The 20,984-nt window shown below is 40.7% G+C and overlaps 1 protein-coding gene across 3 annotated transcripts in view; it reads left to right on the top strand.

Annotated features, from left to right (window-relative positions):
- Positions 1 to 20,984, top strand: part of mboat1 (membrane bound O-acyltransferase domain containing 1) — a 127,737-nt gene that overhangs the window by 94,328 nt on the left and 12,425 nt on the right. For all 3 annotated transcript variants that reach the window (XM_060849880.1, XM_060849879.1, XM_060849881.1), the window contains 3 exons: positions 4,155 to 4,258; positions 10,446 to 10,510; positions 15,907 to 16,039. In XM_060849880.1, the coding sequence (XP_060705863.1) occupies positions 4,155 to 4,258; positions 10,446 to 10,510; positions 15,907 to 16,039 (302 nt within the window). The remainder of the gene's footprint in view (positions 1 to 4,154; positions 4,259 to 10,445; positions 10,511 to 15,906; positions 16,040 to 20,984) is intronic.

Below are 20,984 nucleotides of genomic sequence, written 5' to 3'. Positions count from 1 at the left end.
TTACTTTAAAACACTTGACCATGTATTTTGGATAATATATGACTATTGAAGAGTAAATTTCACAATCCAAGGAGCTTTCCAGTATAGAATCAAACTGAGTTTGGTATTTCCTGTCTCGCCTGTACTGGAAAAAATCTATTTGCCAATTTAATATGATTCAGTTTCTGCTTCCTCTCACTCTCTCTCCCACACACTCTCTGTCTGTCTCTGTCTTTCTCTCTGTCTGTTTGTCTGTCTCTCTCTCTGTCTCTGTTTGTCTCTCTCTCTCTCTCTCTCTCTCTCTGTCTATCTGTCTGTCTGTCTTCTCTCTCTCTTTGTCTATGTCTCTCCCTCCACTCTCTCTCTTCCCCCACTCTCTCACACACTCTCTCTCTCTCTCTCTCTCTCTCTCTCCCTCCCCCACACTCTCTCTCTCTCTCTCTCTCTCTCTCTCTCTCTCTCTCTCCCCCACTCTCTCTCTCTCTCTCTCTCTCTCTCTCCCCCACTCTCTCTCTCTCTCTCTCTCTCCCCCACTCTCTCTCTCTCTCTCTCTCTCCCCCACTCTCTCTCTCTCTCTCTCTCTCTCCCCCACTCTCTCTCTCTCTCTCTCTCCCCCACTCTCTCTCTCTCTCTCCCCCACTCTCTCTCTCTCTCTCTCCCCCACTCTCTCTCTCTCTCCCCCTCTCTCTCTCTCTCTCTCTCCCACTCTCTCTCTCTCTCTCTCTCTCCCCCACTCTCTCTCTCTCTCTCTCTCTCTCCCCCACTCTCTCTCTCTCTCTCTCTCTCTCTCCCCCACTCTCTCTCTCTCTCTCCCCCACACTCTCTCTCTCTCTCTCTCTCTCTCTCCCCCACTCTCTCTCTCTCTCTCCCCCACTCTCTCTCTTCCTCCCCCCACACTCTCTTCCTCCCCCCACACTCTCTCCCCCCCCCACACTCTCTTCCCCCCCCCACACTCTCTTCCCCCCCCACACACACTCTCTTCCCCCCCCCCCCACACACTCTGTAAACTTACTGACCATACCTCCTCTGTTCACATCCAAATCATTTATATAAATGATAAAAAGTAGTGGACCCAACACTGATCCTCATGGCACACCGCTGGTCACAAGCCTCCATTCTGAAAAGCAAACACCACCCTTTGTCTTCTACCTTCAAGCCAGTTCTGTAGATCGAACTTGAAATGTTAATTCTGCTTTCTCCCCACAGATGCTGCCAAATCTATTGAGTATCAATCTCAGATGCTGGTTTTAAAGATTTTTGGTCCGCTGTAACCCGAATTATTGTTTGCTCTATCCCCCCATTTAGTTTATTTTCTATTATATTTTTAGCTTTTCCAACTAAAGTTCTTCACCTCACATTTATCTGTGTTAAGGTGCATTTACTACTTAATTGCCCAGCTTGAAGGTTTTCTAATCTATTCTTGTTTTATGTTTCATTCTTACTGTTAAGTGTACTTTTAATTTCAACAGTTACTTGGTCCTTAAGCCAAATTAATGATATAAATCATGAAAAGTTGAATTCACAGCACTTTTCTTTGTGGAATAGTGCTCTCTCTTCTGATTTGAACAAATCTACATGTTCTAATCTTTGCCATAAACCCATTGTGTGATTTTGTTTTCAAGAATTTTTTTGAAAATCCACTTGCATATATCAATACGTTAGCCTTTAGTCAGAAAGATCTGTGTATTGCATTGTGATGATTTACATAGTGTCAGAAAGCATTCATAAGTTTTAAAACCTTGTAAACTATTTTTCATGTCTGCCTTATTTTTACTGAAAAATGTATGAATGTTATTAAATGTATTTATCAAGAGTTTCTCTGAAGTATTTTTTGATGATTAATTTAAAACAAAATACTTGTTAATTCAAATAAATTTATAAAAGATGAATGTGTGGCACATCCTATACATTTAGTGCAGATGGAGAAGTGTTACCAGTGACTGAGTAGGTAACACAGAGGGCATGTAGAGTTAGTGGTATTATTTTGGGGTTGGTGTCAGCGAGTGAGAGAAGATGGTGCACTAGATAGGGAGAGTGTTAGAACATGAGCTTTGGTAGGAGATGGGTACAGCCAGAGAGAAAGTGACTGTCAGATATAGAAGAGAAGAGTGTGTCACTTACCCTGGCAGATTGGAAAAGCAGATTGACTTTCTTCCCACTGATTTGTCCAGGTAGCTGAGAATCTTTAAGTTGGTGGAGATGTTGGACCAGACTGGCATGGCCCTTGCTTTTTTTTTTGTGTCGCCACAATCTTACCAGACCATAGGGGCTGCTCTCTCATTAGAGAGAAGAGACTGGTGGTGATTGAACCTGAGGGGCGCCCAACCTCAGGTTAGGGAAAAGGTTGAGAGGGAGAGTCCTTCATGGTAACCTCAAACCAGTGATGGGAATTGAATCCACATTGTTGGCACCACACTGCTCTATAAACTAACAATCCAGCCAACTGAGCTAAGCCAATTCCCAGTCCCTGCTATTGGTCCTGTGATAGGAGAAATTCCCATGTCCGCACCAGCCCATCCAGCAGAGCTTTCAGGACCTTATATGCATATTGGGGTTTCAATTTTATCCTCGTTGCCACTTCCCTGGGACAATGTCAGTAATTGTGCAGATCAACTTTGTACTGACAAGTGCTTATTCGGATGCATCATGGATTTTCAAAGATGGCACAGGTACAAGGTGTGCTGGTCTTTCAGAGGATATCGGCTGAGTAATGAGTTGTTCTGATAAGATGGGGCAGAAATCAGATGTGAAAGATACAATTGGGTCATGGTAGGTAATTATTGAGGTGGGTTTGGTAAGATAAAGCAACGGAACTTGCTTGGCCTTTTGATGAAAAGTTCTTTAACTCAATGCAGCTTAGACTTAGTCAAAAATAAAGTAAGATTCAGCACTCTTGTTGAGATCTACATGCTTGTTATTATTTTTGATTATTTCTTCTATTTTGTAATAAACATATGTTCTATTGTTAAAGAACATCTGTACCTTTTGTGAGTATGTTTCACCTAGTAACCATCATATTAACCAACTACACAAGTTAAATATATGGATCATAAGACAAGAACCTCTTATTCCTGATAACCTGCATTAGCTTTCAAAGTCCATTCTACCCGAAGATGAACCAATGACGAAAACATTTTAAATGTGATCAATCTATTTTCTGTTTCTTCTTACATCATTTCGTGATGCATCTTTACTACTTTTTTTAAAGAGAGAATGGGCTAGCGTGGTGGCTTAGTGGCACTGCTACCTTACAGTGCCAGAGACCCGGGTTTGATTCCAGCCTCAGGCAACTGTCTGTGTAGAGTTTGCAAATTCTCCCTGTATCTTTATCTTTATGGGTTTCCTCCCCTAGTCTAAAAATTGCAGGTTCGGTGAATTGGCCATGCTAAGTTCCCCTTGGTGTTCAGGGATGTGTAGGTTAGGGGCATTTGTCTGGGGTAAATGTGGAGTAGTAGGGGAATGGGTCTGATGAGTTACCCTTTGGGGGTCAGTGTGGACTTGTTGGGCTGAAGGGCCTGTTTCCGCACAGTAGAGATTCTATGATTTCAGTCTAGTTATCGAAGTGCTAATTATCATAGATGATAAGCTAAATGTGTTATTCCAATTTTGTTTGTGTTATCTTCTTGCAGCACCTTAAATTGCCCTTGCCTAGAGGGAGTAGAGTCAAACACTGCTTGCTGACATTTTTGTCAACTGTGGTAGTTCAATGAATTAACCTTGACACACAAAAATTACGTTTTCCTACTACAAGGTCTTCCCGGTGTTTGAATCGTTGTGGTATCAGAATGTTTTCAACTAAATTTTCTGCTGAGTATAATGAATGAATATATTCCATCATGATGGAAGAGTTACTGATGTCCAATCTCAGTCAGTTTCAATACTCAAAACCTGGGCCACAGGTAAAGTTCTCTGTCCGTTGTGCATTTAGTTAGTTTATCATGTAGGAACTGTTCTCATTGGCATTCCACATAAATTATGCATCTCCCTGCATCTGAACCTTTTGTAATGTGGGTGGTTAATTTAAAAATTAATTTTGTAGGTTATCTTTGATTAATTTGTGATTTTAAAAACTTAAGCAGTGCAACGTTTTACTAACTACTGCTAAAACCTTTTGATACTCTTTAAGAAACTAAATTAAACAATGACTAGTTATCTGCTTTTCTTGTGTCTTTTAGCTGATGCAGTCAATAATGCAGGTGGCTTTGGGTTCAATGGCCTTGATAAAAATGGAAATTTACGATGGGACTTAATCTCAAACCTAAATATCTGGAATATTGAGGTGAGAATTAATCTTGTATGTACATGTGTAGATTCTGGACACAAAATATATTGCAGTCTGTATTGCCAAGTCTGAATTCCCAATGAGATTAAAACCATACATATTTATTTTTCACACAATCACCTTTATGTTGTTACCTCAAGCAAAGTTGATTTACTTGAATCATAAATTCTGTAATTTTCTCATCTTGTCATCTATTAAAGTTTGGTTAATACCTTGTTTTGGGCTGGATTCACATTGCTAAAGTTACAGATGAGCTTTTAAGACAGTAAAGAGGATCAATTCAAAGACCAAATTTTAAATTGTAAAACTTTATAATAGCAATCATTCAATTTGACTTAACTGCTTTTACTTGTGCATGAGTTAATGAAGCATGAGGTTCTTTTTGGAGGCTGCATGTTTATTGTCAATGTTTTGTCACTCAGTGTCTTTCTAATGTATTCAATTTGTTGGGTCAGATTACTGCTAGAGAAATAATTGACTGTTTGACAAATATAAGATTTAAGTGACTTGGTGTTGCTCTGGCTAGCTCAATCAGTTGATGTTGTGGAAAACAAATATGGACTGTCATGTAGCTATTGGTTACAAAACAATGCAAAGTAAATCTTATTGCTTCTATGGCAGATTAATAAACCAGATACCTCAAATTTCTAATATGTGAAACAAAGGTATAAAAGCACGTTTTAAGATTTTAAAACAATGTGTGACTTCTTCACAGGTACACCAATATTTTAGATTTTAAAGGAAATCAGTAAATAGAGTTTCAAAAATAAATTTGCTATTAATTATTTTGTCTTGAAGTCGATGAAAATCAGAATGATGTTTTCCAGTCATTAACACCAGATGATGACATTACTATACTGTCACTGTTCAAATGATCCTAATTTATTAACTAATCTGTTTAATATTGCAAATACATATTTTGGAAACAATGTCTAACAGTGTAATCAATAACGCATCCTATTTTAAATAAAGTTTATTTTTCTCCAAATATCTGAAGTTGGGACCTTACATTGAGTATGGTTGTATCTGTACCTTCATCTCTATAGCCCCTTGTCCATCAGACCTATGTTATTGTTTAAATTTTGATAGTGAGTCTTGATGGTCTATTTAACTGTGGGAATCACTTGAAGCCCAACATGCACTTAGAAGTTATGGGTGACTTATGAACGAGACTCTCAGTCCTAATCATAACATTCCAGCCTCTAATGAGGATTGATTAATTTCTACCAACCCCCTTTTCCATATTCAGCCTTCTGAAGGATCCGTAGCATTCCAAAATTAAAGTGTAGTAATACTCTGGCTTTTGCGTTTGTTAGGCAATGCCAGTCGAGCAATTCACGTCAAGTGGAGGGAGATGAGGCAATGCAAAATATGCTGTTGTATTTAGTAACTGTTAATTATGGATCAAAGAATAATAATACAAATAAAGTTGCACTTTATAACAAAAAGCTATCTTCACTGCTAGTGTTCAGTGATCATTATTTACAAATGGAGTACATATTCTGGGGTTGAGATAATAGGATTTTGGTCATGCATTTATTTGCTCATTAAATGTCTGTTTGGGTTGGGAGATGTATATCAGTAAAGAGTTCAGCCTCTGGATTATTTGTGCTTGTTTTGAATTTCCCTAATATATGAACATACAAAATAGGAGCAGGAGGCCATTTGGTCCCTTGAGCCTGCTTTTCCAGGTGATAAAGTCATGGCAGATCTGGTTTGATCTTAACTCCACTTTCCTGCCAAACCCCCATAGCTCTTTACTTCCTTACTAATCAAAATCAGCCCTACTCAGCCTAGAATATATTCAGTGATTTATCTTCCACTGCTCTGGGGGGGACGAGATTTCCAAATGCTTATAAACCTCTAAGAGAAAAAAATATTCCTCCTCATTCCTGTATTAAATAGGAGACTCCTATTAAACTGTCCCTCTGTGTTGTAGATTCCCCAGGAGGGGAATAATCTTCTCAGTATCTATTCTGTCAAGCCTCAGAATATTTTATGTTTCACTAAGATTATCTCTCATTCTCTTTGTCAGAAAATAAATCTTTATTGTCCATTTGCCATTGCCAGCATATGATTCAATGATGCTAATATAGATCTGTAAAGGTAGAAAGATCTAAAGCCTTTTATTAGTTTTTATTGCCTGAAATTGAGGGAGTGCTTCCACATTTTGGTGCTGTCAATGTGTGATAACACTTGCTGGCTCTTTATATCCTGTGAATTGCACCTCCCAGTCAGTGATTTTATGTCCATTCTTAGGCATTGCCATGGTCACGCATGAGACTTGTGTATTGTCATTTATTACCATCAAACTATCCTCCAGATTTTTTGTGCACATCAAGTCTGTTACTAGATCTTTGTCAAGAGAAGAAATAGAATAAAAATTATAGAAGTCTTTTGAGATTTGTGGTCAGGATATTTTTAATGATTGATAAGTGGAAAGAAAAATGCAGCGTGGAAGATATCTGAGAGAGAGGGCAGCGGAGTCTTGGAACTTCAAATACAAGAAAGAAGAGCAAACTCTGGGATGTTCACAAATAGGTTTGGTTTGAAATTTCATTGCAGGAGAATCCCATTAGAAAAGTACATAGAAATAGTTCAAATCCTCTTAGCTCAAAATGCAAGGGAGGAGGGAAAGTTTGGGAAATGTGACCTTTAATGGACATTGAAACAATTTGCTTGTGACTACTGGAAATGGTTGTGCCCTGTTATCTAGGCACCTCCAAATTGCAGAATTAATATCGTTGCAGAATTCTGTACACATATTGATCTTACCTCAACAGAAGGTGTGTGTTTAAATACCATAATATAAATAGGAGTACAAGTTAACTGTTCTGCCCTTCGAGTCTATTTCATATAGGACCGTGACTTTTATAATTCATGGGATGTGGGTGTCACTAGCATTTATTGCCCAGAGGGCAGTTAAGAGTCAATCATGTTGCTGTGGGTCTGGAGTCTCATGAAGGCCAGACCAAGTAAGGATGGAAAATTTCCTTCCCTAAAGGACTTCCATGAACCAGATGAATTTTTCCTGACAATCAACAATGGGTCTATTGTTATCATTTGACTCTTATTTTCAGATCATTATTGAATTCAAAATCCACCATCTGCCATTGTGGGATTTGAACTCCGATCACCGGAACATTATATGGGTCTCTGCATTAATAGTCACTAGGTATGGCAATAATACCACACAAAAGATATGTAGATCGTATTGAATAAACTAAATTTTCTACTTATTACGCACATTCAAAGATTTTAAACATAAAATGTTATCCCATTAATCTCAAAACACTCGTAGAAATTGAAAAGAATGAAATCAGCTTTTGCATGTCCTGAGACACACCAATAAGGTGAAGGAACAGAATGTTCTGTCCATTGATTCTGCTGATCCATTCAGGGAGTTCATGGCTGACCTGATAATTCTCAAATCCAATTTCTTGCTTTTTTTTAGATTAGATTAGACTTACAGTGTGGAAACAGGCCCTTCGGCCCAACAAGTCCACACCGACCCGCCGAAGCGAAACCCACCCATACCCCTACATTTACCCCTTACCTAACACTACGGGCAATTTAGCATGGCCAATTCACCTGACCCGCACATCTTTGGACTGTGGGAGGAAACCGGAGCACCCGGAGGAAACCCACGCTGACACGGGGAGAACGTGCAAACTCCACACAGTCAGCTTTTCTTCCCCCATAACACTTGATTCTCTTATTTAAATCTCATTATCCCAGCCCTGAATATACTTTACACCTTCTGTCTCAACAGTCCTCTGTGGTAAAGAATTCCACATATTCACTACCCTCTGAGAGAACATAAAATCCTCCTTTCTGTTCTTTTTGGGCAACCCCTTACTCTGATATTATGCTCTCATGTCCTCACACTCCCATAACAGGAGGCAACCTGTCTGCATCCACCCTTTTAACTCCCCTAAGAATCTTTTTATATTTTATAAAGTCTCATTCGGCCTGAACTCACTGGAGCTTAAAAGAATGTGTTCAGCCTGTCCTCATCATTCTACACCCAGGATCAACCAAGTGAACCTTCTCAGGACTACCTCCATAGGAACAAAAACTATACAGTATTCAAAGTTTGGGAGAAGATTTGTAGCTCGGGTGCTCGTTGTTGTGGTTCTGTTTGCCGAGCTGGGAGTTTGTGGTGCAAACGTTTCGTCCCCTTTCCAGGTGACATCCTCAGTGCTTGGGAGCCTCCTGTGAAGCCCTTCTGTGGTGTTTCCTCCGGCATTTATAGTGGCTTGTCCCTGCCGCTTCCGGTTGTCAGTTCCAGCTGTCCGCTGCAGTGGCCGGTATATCGGGTCCAGGTCGATGTGTTTGTTGATAGAATCTGTGGATGAGTGCCATGCCTCTAGGAATTCCCTGGTTGTTCTCTGTTTGGCTTGCCCTATAAGGCATGGCACTCATCCACAGATTCTATCAACAAACACATCGACCTGGACCCGATATATCGGCCACTGCAGTGGACAGCAAGAACTGACAACCAGAAGCGGCAGAGACAAGCCATTATAAACCCAAAGGACTAGCCACACTACCATACATCAGGAGCATTTCAGAACTGACAGCCAGACTGCTGCGACCACTAGGACTCATAACAGCACACAAACCAACAGCCACTCTCAGGCAACAACTGACCAGAACGAAGGACCCAGTACCCAGCATGAGCAAAACCAATGTAGTGTACAAAATCCCATGCGCAAAACACTACATAGGACAAACAGGAAGACAGCTAACGACCTGCATCCATGAACACCAACTAGCCACGAAACGACACGACCAGCTATCCTTAGTAGCCACACACGCAGATGACAAGCAACATGAGTTCGACTGGGACAGCACTACTATTATAGGGCAAGCCAAACAGAGAACAGCCAGGGAATTCCTAGAGGCATGGCACTCATCCACAGATTCTATCAACAAACACATCGACCTGGACCCAATATACCGGCCACTGCAGCGGACAGCTGGAACTGACAACCAGAAGCGGCAGAGACAAACCACTATAAATGCCGGAGGAAAGATCACAGAAGCGCTTCACAGGAGGCTCCCAAGCACTGAGGATGTCACCTAGACAGGGGACGAAACATCTGCAACACAAACTCCCAGCTCGGCGAACAGAACCACAACAACTATACAGTATTCCAGCTGGGAACAACAGTGTCTTGTTTGTCTGTAGTAAGATTTTCATATGTTTATCCACCATTTCCTTTGAAAGAAAGAGTTAACTCATTTGCCTTTTTAAGAAGTCTTTGCCATAACTGCAATAACCTGGTACAGTACCCAAAAACACCATCTGTACGATACTTACACAGAATCACTGTCCTTAACAGTTCAGTGGGTTTTAGTCATTTGTGACTGGAACTTCAGATAGCTTCCTCATGGATAAACGTACTCTGCTTTAAGTAACCTCTTCAGGGCTTTATCCCCATGCTTCTGGTCTGGGACTAATACTTACTCTGTCTTAGGTAATTTAGTTTCACTATATTTTTTCTTTCTCTGAGAAATATTGGTCTATGCAGCTATCTTCATCCAAGGACTTCACAGGACTGCAAAAGTTCAAAGTAACTATTTTTTAAAAAATCTGTTGAGGTATGAGTGTTTCCCTTAAGCTCAATCAAACTTCTCTTGACTATCTAAACTTGAGTTTATTTACATTGTTAGGTCCTAAAACTCTACCAAATGTACACAAAACTCCATTTAATTCTAAATCCAGGCCTTAAAAACTGTTTCAAAAGAAATCACTTGAGCTACAGACATACTTACAAACTAATTATTAACTTCAGATGCACAGAGAAAAACCATATCTCTCACTAATCCAGCATCCAAGAACCCAAACTTGAAATAAATATGTGAAAAATATAAGCCTCCTACTTTACAGCATAATATTATAATCAAAGCAAAAAGCTATGGATGCTGGAAATCTGAAATAAAAACAGTTCTGGAGAAACTCAGCATGTCTCACAGTATCTGTGGAGAGAGAAACAGAGTTGATGTTTCACATCCAGTCTGTTGACTGTTTTTTGGAAGTTCAGGAAATATTAAACATGTACTTTAAATCTGTATATCTGAAGATTCTTTCAGACAGTCTGGTTTTTTTCTTCTTTCATACTGAAAGAAGCCTCCTGCTTTGAATTTACTGACTGCTTTTTATATACTTCATTACCAGACAGCTACAAGTTTTAAAATGTGCCTTGATAGTTGGAACATTCAAACTGGAGCTTGGCTGAAGAGGTAAGCAAGATTGTTGTCGTGTGCACAAAATTCAATGCAAACAGTGCAGGATTTGTGTTGACCATGTGACATGTAACACTTGTTCAGTTGTATTATGTACATTACAGACTCATTTAATGCTACTGGTCATGTGTAGTTGAGATGCCTAGCAGAGACATAAACTAGGAAATTGGTGAATAAACCGTATCACTTAGCAAGCAATCGCTATCAGGTTTGATGTACTGGTTCAAACAACAGTAGATTGTTGTGGAACAAAGGGAGCATGGCTGCTGCCAGGTGACAGGACATTAAGTAAGCTATACAGTAAGCTGAGCATGAATGTGCATGTTCGGGGTACGGAAGCTATTCCAGTACACCTTGACATTGTAGTGTTTGCAATGTCAAGGAGATTTGGTCATTGATGTCCTGTGCCATAGTGGAGCGAGGAAGTCTGGCAAAACCACATGCACAATCCACTTGCGTCTCTTTGGTCAGAGAGAGGTTAGTGTATACTCCCATCCTAGCATAAGGAGTGTTATTCGCCTTACTTAAACAGCAGTAGTTGGGACAGTGAACTGGGAGATATTACTGATTTCATCTGCTCCGAACAGGAATGATCCATAACAAAATTCACAGCTACAGTTTTATCTTTATAGCCATAGCCATCACTGATCTGAGGCTGCAAGTCTGCCTGCAAGTAGTGGCTGAATTCTGTAAGCATCTCCTTCATAAGATGGAGAGGATGCACACAGGAATATATTTGAAAACGTTAGAACAATATAAGGTTTTTTTAAAATGTGTGAACAATAGGTACATTTTGAGTGGATTTGTCAATATTCTACAGATAACACGTTTCAATAGATTCAGTGAATCTGTCTTCTAACCAATGCCAATGACATAGGTAGGGAAATGGAGGAGGACTGAAAACAGAATATAGGGTGTTTGGGTTGGAAGCTAGAAGGCAGGACAAGCAGAGTAATAATTCCAGGATTGCTACCAGTGCCACAAGCTAGTGAGGCTAGGAATAGAGAGTGAGTTCAGATGAACTCGTGGCTGCAGGGCTGGTGTAGGAGGAAGGGCTTCAGATATGTGGATCATTGGGATACCTTCTGGGGAAGGTGGGACTTGTACAAGAAAGACTGGTTGCACCTGAACTGGAAGGGCACCAATATCCTGGGGACCAGGTTTGCTAGAGGTCTTCGGGAGGGTTTAACCTACATTGGCAGGGGGGTGGGAACCTGAGTTATGGATCACATGATGGAGTAGGTAGTGAACAGCCTACAGTGTGCACAGGATCTGTGAGAAGGGATAGGCAAATGTGTAGTCAGTGTGATGGGTTGAAATGTGTCTATTTTAATGCAAGAAGTATCAGGAATATGGATGACGGATGTAGAGCTTGGAACAGTGCTTGGAACTATGATGTTGTGGCCATTATGGAGACTTGGATATCATAGGGGCAGGAATGATTGGTGGATGTTCCAGGGTTTAGATGTTAGAAAAAGGATTGGGGAGGTAAAAGAAGCAGGGGAGTGACATTTCTAATCAGGGATAGTATCATAGCTGCAGAAAGGGAGGTCATCAAAGGTTTGTTTGCAGAGTCAGAATGGGTGGAAGTCAGAAACAGGAAAGGAGCAATCACTTTATTGGGAGTTTTCTACAGCTCCCCCCTCTCTCCACCAGCATCAGAGACACGGAGGAGCAGATTGGCAGGCAGATTTTGCAAAGGTGCAGATAATAGGTTGATGTTATGGGTGATTTTAACTTCCCTAATCTTGATTAGAACATCCTTAGTTCAAATAGTTTGGATGAAGCAGGGCTTATGCCCGAAACGTCGATTCTCCTGCTCCTTGGATGCTGCCTGACCAGCTCCGCTTTTCCAGCAGCACATTTTTCAGCTCTGATCTCCAGCATCTGCAGTCCTCACTTTCTCCTGGAGCAGTTTTTGTCAGATGTGTCCAGGAAAGGTTTCTGACTCAATATAGAACAGGCTGACTAGAGGGGAGGCCATATTGAATTTGATGTTTGGCAACAAACTATGCCAGGTGCCAGATCTCTCGGTGGGAGAGCATTTTGGTGATAGTGATCACAACTCCCTGACCTTCACTGCCCTCATGGAGAGAGATCATATCAGATGGTATGGGAAAGTATTTAATTGGAGGAGAGGGATTACAATGCTATTAGGCAGAAACTGGGGTGCCTAAATTGGGAACAATTAGGGCAATGCATGACAGAAATGTGAAGGTTGTTTAGGAAGCTGTTTGTCCCACTGAGGCAATGAAGGGATGGTAGATTTAAAGAACCTTGGGTGACGAGGGAAGTGGTACATCCAGTTATGAGGAAGAAGGAAGCTTACTTAAGGTTGAGGAGGCAAGATTCAGACAGGGCTTTGGAGGGTTCCAAGGTAACCAGGAAGGAACTGAAGACTTGGAGAGCTAGAAAGGGGCATGAGAAAGCTTTAGCGGGTAGGATTAAGGAAAACCCTAAGGCATTCTACACTTATGTGAGGAATACGTGGATGGCCAGATTGAGGGCCAATCAGGAATAGTGAAGGGAATTGTGCCTGGAGTTGAAGGAGGTAGGGGAGGTCCTTAATGAATACTTTGCTTAAGGGGGACCTTGATGTTTCTGAGGACAGCATGAAGCAGACTGATATGCTCGAACAGGTTGATTTTAAGAAGGATGATGTGCTGAAAATTTTGAATAACAATGATAGATAAATGTCATGGGCCAGGATATACCCTGGGTTACTACAGGAAGCGAAGGAAGAGATTGCTACACCTTTGGCGATGATCTTTGCATTCTCACTGTCCACTGGAATAGTGCCAGGTGATTGGAGGGTGGTAAATATTATTCCCTTGTTCAAGTAAGTGAGTAGGGACAATCTTGGGAATTACAGATCAGTCAGTCTTACGTCTGTGGTTGGCAAAGAATTGGAGATGATTCTGACAGGATTTATGATTACTTTGAAAACTATAGTTTGGTTAGAGATGGTCAGCATGGCTTTGTGATTGGCAGGACATGCTTCACAAACCTTATTGAATTCTTTGAGGATGTGATAAAAACACATTGTTGAAGGTAGAGCAGTGGATATGCTGTAAGTGTATTTTAACAAGGTGTTTGATAAGGTTCCTTGTGGTTGGCTCATTCAGAAACTATGGAGGCATGGGATACAGGGAAACCTGGCTGTCTGGATACAAAATTGGCTGGGCCTTGGTAGACAGAGGGTGGTAGTAGAGGAAATTATTCAGCCGAGAGCTCGGTGACCAGTACTGTTCTGCGGGGATCAGTTCTGGGACCTCTGCTCTTTGTCATTTTTATAAATGACTTGATGGGGAAATGGAAGGGTGGGTTAGTACAATTCCCAATGACACAAAGGTTGATGGAGTTGTGGATAGTGTGGACGGCTGCTGTAGGTTGCAACAGGACATTGGAAAGATGCAAAACTCGGCTGATAAGTGGCAGATGGAGTTCAACCTGGAAAAGTGTGAAATAATTCACTTTGGAAGGTTGAATTTGAATGGAGAATACGGGGTTAAAGGCAGGGATTCTTGGCAGTGTGGAGGAACAGTGGGATCCTGGGGTCCATAGCCATAGATCTCTCAAAGTTGCCACCCAAGTTGATAGGGTTATTAAGGTTTATGGTGTGTTGGCTTTCATTAGCAGGGGGATTGAGTTTAAGAGAGAGAGGTAATGCTGCAGCTTTATTGAGCCCTGGTTAGACCACACTTGGAATATTGTGTATAGTTCTTGTCGCCTCATTATAGGAAAGATGTGGAAGCTTTGGAGAGGGCGCAGAGGAGATTTACCAGGATATTGCCTGGACTGGAGGGTATGTGTTATGAAGAAAGATTTGAGGGAGCTCGGGATTTTCTCATTGGAGCGAAGAAGGATGAGATATGACTTAATAGAGGTTTACAAGATGATGAGGGGCATTGATAGATACTTTTTCCCAGGGTGGACATGGTGATCATGAGGAGGCATAATTTTAAGGTAATTGGAGGAAGGTTTAGGGGAGAATTCAATCGTAGGTTCTTTACACAGAAAGTGGTGAGTGCGTGGAATGCACTGCCAGCGGTGGTAGTAGAGTCAGATACATTAGGGACATTCAAGTAACTCTTGGATAGGCACATGGAAGATAGTACAATGAAGGGTATGTAGATTAGTCTAATCTTAGAGTAGGGTAAAAGGTCCACACAGCATTGAGGGCCATAGGGACTGCACTGTGCTGTGCTGTTCTATGTTCTAATTAGAAAATGGAATATGATATAGTTATTTAGTGAGGTAAAAGCAATGACTGCAGATGCTGGAAACCAGATTCTGGATTAGTGGTACTGGAAGAACACAGCAGTTCAGGCAGCATCCGAGGAACAGTAATTAGTGAGTAAATAGTTATTTAGTGAAACAATATTCATAATGAGTACAAGCAAAACATGTCATCTGGTTGTTAAGTTTCACTTGCTTTTGGTTGGGCTCAGCTGTATGAATTTGATTGCCATGATTTGTAGGACAGTGGTTGTCTCTCTACCTCTGAACCGGTGTTGATGTCTGCTTTGTTCCACAAATCCGGACGACGCAAGTTTTCTGTACGACAGCAGTTGCTTTATTATCGGACAGCCAGCAAGAGATTCAACATGTTTCTAAAGTAGCCGAGTGTCTACCTGTAGTGACTGTTCTTCACAAATCTCTGCCTTCCAACCAGAGACAGTATATTTTATAGGAATTAAACAAAGATATATCAGTCACATGGGCGATTGTCATTACGTAGTTTAAAGTAGGTAATTATGTATTTACAAAGCTTGATGAATGTCGATGTTCTGTGATAACGTGTGAATGGATTACAGAAACTGATTATCGTATTGTTCATAATTATGTGTTGATGGGAAGAGATTAAGGCAAAAGGTTCTTCCTTCAGTAAATGGGGGATTCACATACCTATGCTAATAGGAAGGGGGAGTGAGACAATGGGAGCGGGAGGCATTTTAACAGGTTTGTGGCCAAGGGCTATCAGTCTTGTCTGGAAAGGGCAAATTCCTCTGTCTGGAGAACAGGGGGAATCCACGTGTGGCTCTACTAGGCTGTATTTCTAAGATACAGTCAGTCTCCGCACTGAGGTGTTCTGTCTGGATCGTAAGAGGACAGGCCTTCAGTTGATGCTGCAGTAAGTCCTTTGGCAGGGGATGTTTAACCCTTGAGTCCCCATTGTGTCCTGAAAGAGAAGCAAAGCATGGAACTGACCCCTCTGTGGCATTTTAACTTCCTCACTAAGAGGCCTAGGTTTGAGTCCCACCTGCTTCAGAGGTGTGGATCAAATTAAGCATATCTGTTCCTTTAAAGGATGTTGAAGTATGATTGGATATACTGAAATACAAAAGTCTAATTTTTTTACCCTTCACTTTGTCTCTTTCTGATTTTCTCAGTGTCTGCTATGACCGGGCCCCTTACTTCCCCACAGCTCTAACATTTATCCTTTCAGCTTTGTGGCATGGAGTGTACCCTGGCTATTACTTCACCTTCACAACTGCAATCCTTATCACGCTGGCAGCAAGGACAGTAAGTACCCATTATCCATCTGCATGGATATTGTGAACTACCGGGAAGCTTAGGACTACTTCTGAAGGACAGTAATTCCTCGTCAACATTATTATTTTATTTATCGGATAAATCTATGTTTAAGAAGCAAGGAATTCTATTTATGCATTGGTACGTTGTTGAATTGATGTTTATCCAGTATTGACTTCCCTCAACAACGGTGTCCTATTCCAGAAGTATAGTCCTGGAACTAAACTTTGCTTGCTTTAATAACGCTTACTTAAGCATTAGAAGCATTCACCTCCTGACCCAACAGCCACATTTCCAGTTTGTTTCTAAGTGCATGTGTGAGTTATGCCCATCACATGCGAAATTGAAAGCAATTAAATTCCAGTAACAGATGGTAACAATAATTTTTGTATTCATCTTGATTTATGGCATCCCTTGTTGTCTCTCTAAAAAGATTTTGATAAAGAATTTCAGATGGGCTAAATGGAATAGATGTATTGAAATTATGTCATCAGTAGGTTTCATTTCAACAATTCCATTCCTTTTATCAAACATAATTTGGAGATGGACTGGGGTGGACAAAGTTAAAAATCTCAACACCAGGTTGTAGTCCAACAGGATTATTTGGAGACTCTAGCTTTTGGAGCGCTGCTTCTTCATCAGGTGGTTGTGGAGCAGAATCATAAGACGCAGACTTTATAGCAACAGGATTGCAATGTCGTCGAATATAAGGTTAAACAAATTTAGCTTAAGTCTTTTGTCTTTTACAATGATCTTGTTAGTTTTGGTTTCTCAAATGTAAATCCCAGAACATTTTTAAAGTTACATTCTCAGGATAGCTTTTAACAATAGGTGTCATCTCAACTCAGATAATGCATTGAAGGTGTGGAGTTAAAGTCTGTGTCCCAGTGTTAGGTCAGACTGATTCTATTTCTAAAGTGGGATAATATGTTGAAGGTGTTAGTCCCCTGTGAGCTGTTGTCTGTGCCATAATGTTTAGACTGATTCTAATCTTAAAAAATGAGTTAACAGAGTCTTACATGGATTTATGCAGTTTTTGAGCAAAATAAAATGTAACTCTGCAAGTACAAATTCACCCCAAACTTGTGTGTGTGTGTAAGTGTAAAGGGGTCTAAGTCTATGATGGGTGCGTGTGAGAGTGTGGGTGGTGTATATTTGAGCATATGAGAGAGGGTCTGCGTGGGTGTGTGGGTCTATAGGGAGTGTGTGCGTGCGTGCACGTATGTGAGGAAGTACACAGTGCAGAGGGATCACCTGTAGTGTGATATGACCCCAAGGCCCCGGTTGAGGATATCCCCATGGCTACCGAACTTTGTTATCAGCCTCTGCTCAGCCATTTTGTGTTTTTGCCTGTCCCGAAGTCCACCTTGGATGGTCACCCGAAGGTCCGAGGCCGTATGTCCCATACCCAAGAAATCTCTCTTGTTCTCAGTCCTAACTGGTTTATACTGTATCTTGTTTTGGAGATGCCTGTGTTGGACTGGGGTGTACAAAGTTAAAAATCAGGTTATAGTCCAACAGGTAGCACTAGCTTTCGGAGCGCCGCTCCTTCATCAGGTGGTTGCAGAGTACACAATTGTAAGACACAGAATTTATAGCAAAAGTTTACAGTGTGATGTAACTGAAATTATACATTGAAAAAGACCTGGATTGTTTGTTAAGTCTCTCGTCTGTTAGAATGATCATGTTAGTTTCACTTCGTTCATATGTAAATCACAAAACTTTCTTTAAAAATTACATTCTCAGGTTAACTTTAACAATTGGTGTCAGCCCAGATAAAATGTTAGCCCCCTGTGTGCTGTTGTCTGTGCCATAATGTTTAGACTGATTCAATCTAAAAAATGAGTTAACAGAGTCTTAAATGGATTTATGCAGTTTTTGAGAAAAGTACAGTGTAACTGTGCAAGTACAAATTCACATGTGTGTATGTATACATTTCTGGGTGGGGGTTGTAAGTGTCTGTGAGAGAGTGTATATGTGTGAGTGTACAAGGGTCTAAGTCTATGAGAATGTGGGAATGTAGAAGTGTGTGAGAGTGTCTGCGTGTGTGTGTGTGTGTGTGTGTGTGGTGCAGTGGTAGTCACCTGTAGTGTGACATGAACCAACGTCCCGGCTGAGGCCCTCTTATGGACACCGAACTTAGCTATCAGCCATGACTACCCTGTATCTTGACTGTGACCATTGGCTCTGGATTCCACCACCATCAGGAACATTTTTCTTGCATCAATGCTTTCTAATATTAGAATTTTCTGGGCTTCTATAAAGATCCTTCCTCATTTTTCTGAACTCCAGCTAATATTCTCACCAATTCAGTCTCTCATCATACATCAGTCCTGCCATCCCAGGAATCAATCTGGTAAACCTTTGCTCTCCCTCTATAGCAAAAACATCCTTCCTCAGGTAAGGAGATCAAAACTGCACAAACATTCCAGGTATGGTCTCACCAAGACCCTGTATAATTGCAACAAGACATCCTTGCTCCTGTATGCAAATCCTCTCTCAACAAAGATCTTCTTTACTGCCTTCTGCACCTGCATGTTTATCTCCAGCGACTAATGTACAAAAACACCCAAACCTTGTTGTACATTCATCTCTCTCAATTTATAGTAATTCAGATAATAATCCGTCTTCCTGTTTCTGCTACTTAAATGATAGCCTCACATTTATTCACATTATGCTGCAACAACCATGCATTTGCCCACTCTCTCATCTTCCCACTCAGTTTTTTACCTTCTGTAATTTTGTAGATATTAAATTTCATTCCTTTATCTAAATCATTAATGCATATTGTGAATAGTTGGGTCTTACCAATGATCTCTATGGTACCCGCAAGTCATTGCCTGCCATTTGGAAAAAGGCCTACTTGATTCCTATTTGCCAACCAGTTTACTGTCCATCTCAACACACTTTCCCCAGTCCCATGTTCTGTAATTTTAAATGCTAATTTCCTATGTGGGACTTTGTCAAAAGCCTTCTAAAGTCCAAATAAACCACATCCACTGACACCACCTCATCAACTCTACGAGTTAAATCCCTCAAAGAACTCCAGTAGATCTGTCAAGCATCATTTCTCTTTAATAAATCCAGGCTAACTGTGTTCAATTCTGCCACTGTTTTCTAAAAGATTATCTATGACATCATTGTACTAGGCTCTAACATTTTTTCCATAACTGTCGTCAGCCTGACTAGTCTATATTTCAGTTTTTTTCTCTGTATCTCACTTTTTAAATAGAGGGGTTACATTAGCTGCCCTCAAATGTACAGGAACTGTTCGAGTTGATAAAATCTTGAAAGATGACCAGCAATGGATCCACGATATCTAGGGCCATTTCCTTATATACTCTGTGATATAGGTTATCAGGCCCTGGCTTTCAAACCCATCAAAACATTTTTTTTCTACTCATACTAATTTGCTTCAGGTACTCTGTCTTGAGAGGCCATGCTAAATTGCCCGTAGTGTTAGGTGAAGTGGTAAATGTAGGGGAGTGGGTCTGGGTGGGTTGCTCTTCGGAAGGTCTGTGTGGACTTGTTGGGCCGAAGGGCCTGTTTCCACACTGTAAGTAATCTAATCTAATCTATCCCGTGTCCCCAGCATTTCTTGTTTTTTATTTGTATCTTCCTTTGTGATGACATAACTGAAGTATGTATACAGTTGATAAAGTAAAACTGAAAGAACTGTGGATACTGGAAATCTGAAACAGTAACAGAAATTGGTGGAAAATCTCAGCACGTCTGTTAGCATCTGTAGAGAGAAATCGGAACTGAAGAAGGTTCCCTGGACATTAAATGATTTCTCGCCACAGAGCTGTCAGACCTGCTGAGATTTTCCACTAGTTTCTGTTTTTGATATGTATGCAGTTGGTCAGCCATTTCTTAGTTCATATCTCCTGTCTCTGACTGTAAGGGGCGTACATTTGTGTTTATCAATCTTTTTTTTCTTCACAAACCTGTAGGAACATTTATAATCATTCGGCAGACTTGCTCTTGAGCCCTATTTTTCATCCAAGGAGCTCCTTGAGTATTGTGCATTTAAAAAAAACAAATTCAAAACAGGCTTTCTCGTAAGTTTAAATCAAAAAAAAGGATAAGTGATTGTTTTGCACAACACCCAAAATGTAATCACAGTAAATGCTCGCTCCTCATCGACAAAAGTTGATGATTTCTAAAATCTGTAACAGGCACTTGGATTTCTTAAAATCCCGAAAGTCAGTCTTCGACCAATTTCTCTAAGATGATCGTTGGAACTCTTGTAGGCCTGAAAGTTCTCTGTCAGTTTACTGAAATAGAAGTTGAAAATGTCAGGTAATGAATCTGTAATAGTTCGACCAAAGTAACAGCAGAAATCTGGCTTTTCCAGCTGAAGATGTGGTTCAGCTCCTTTCCTAAAAATTATAACCTGTGGCTACAAGAAAAAGGCTCCACTTCTGTGCTGGAGTTGATTTTTTTTTTGAGACAAAATCTCTGTGTATGTCGCTCTTGCTCGCACTCTCGTGCTCTCTCTCTCTCTGGTATTGATCCCAGATTGATATGGCCCTAGCCTGTCCTTGTGAATTCGTAAGGTACTTCCAAGTGTTTCCTCTCATTAGCAAGTTTCTATCACATGACAACAGTCTTGAGATTTTCCATTAACCAAGCAATGAGTTGATTTACTACAAATTGGAGGATGTTTAAAGCAAATTATACCTGCTTGTAATTGTTTTGTACAAGTTGTCATTAGATGTAAGTGTGTAGACATCAATTCTTAGATTAGATTAGATTCCCTACAGTATGGAAACAGGCCCTTCAGTTCAACCACTCCACACCCATCCTCCAAAGAACACCCCATCCAGACCCATTTCCCCACATTTACACCTGACTAATGCACTTTGGCAATTTAGCATGGCCAATTCACCTGACCTGCACATTTTTGGATTGTGGAAGGAAACTGGAGTACCCG

Source organism: Hemiscyllium ocellatum, chromosome 34 (genome assembly GCF_020745735.1).
Source record: "Hemiscyllium ocellatum isolate sHemOce1 chromosome 34, sHemOce1.pat.X.cur, whole genome shotgun sequence".
In the NCBI taxonomy this organism is placed as follows: domain Eukaryota; kingdom Metazoa; phylum Chordata; class Chondrichthyes; order Orectolobiformes; family Hemiscylliidae; genus Hemiscyllium; species Hemiscyllium ocellatum.
The sequence above is the reverse complement of the archived record's forward strand: the minus strand, read 5'-3'. Positions and strand labels throughout refer to the sequence as shown.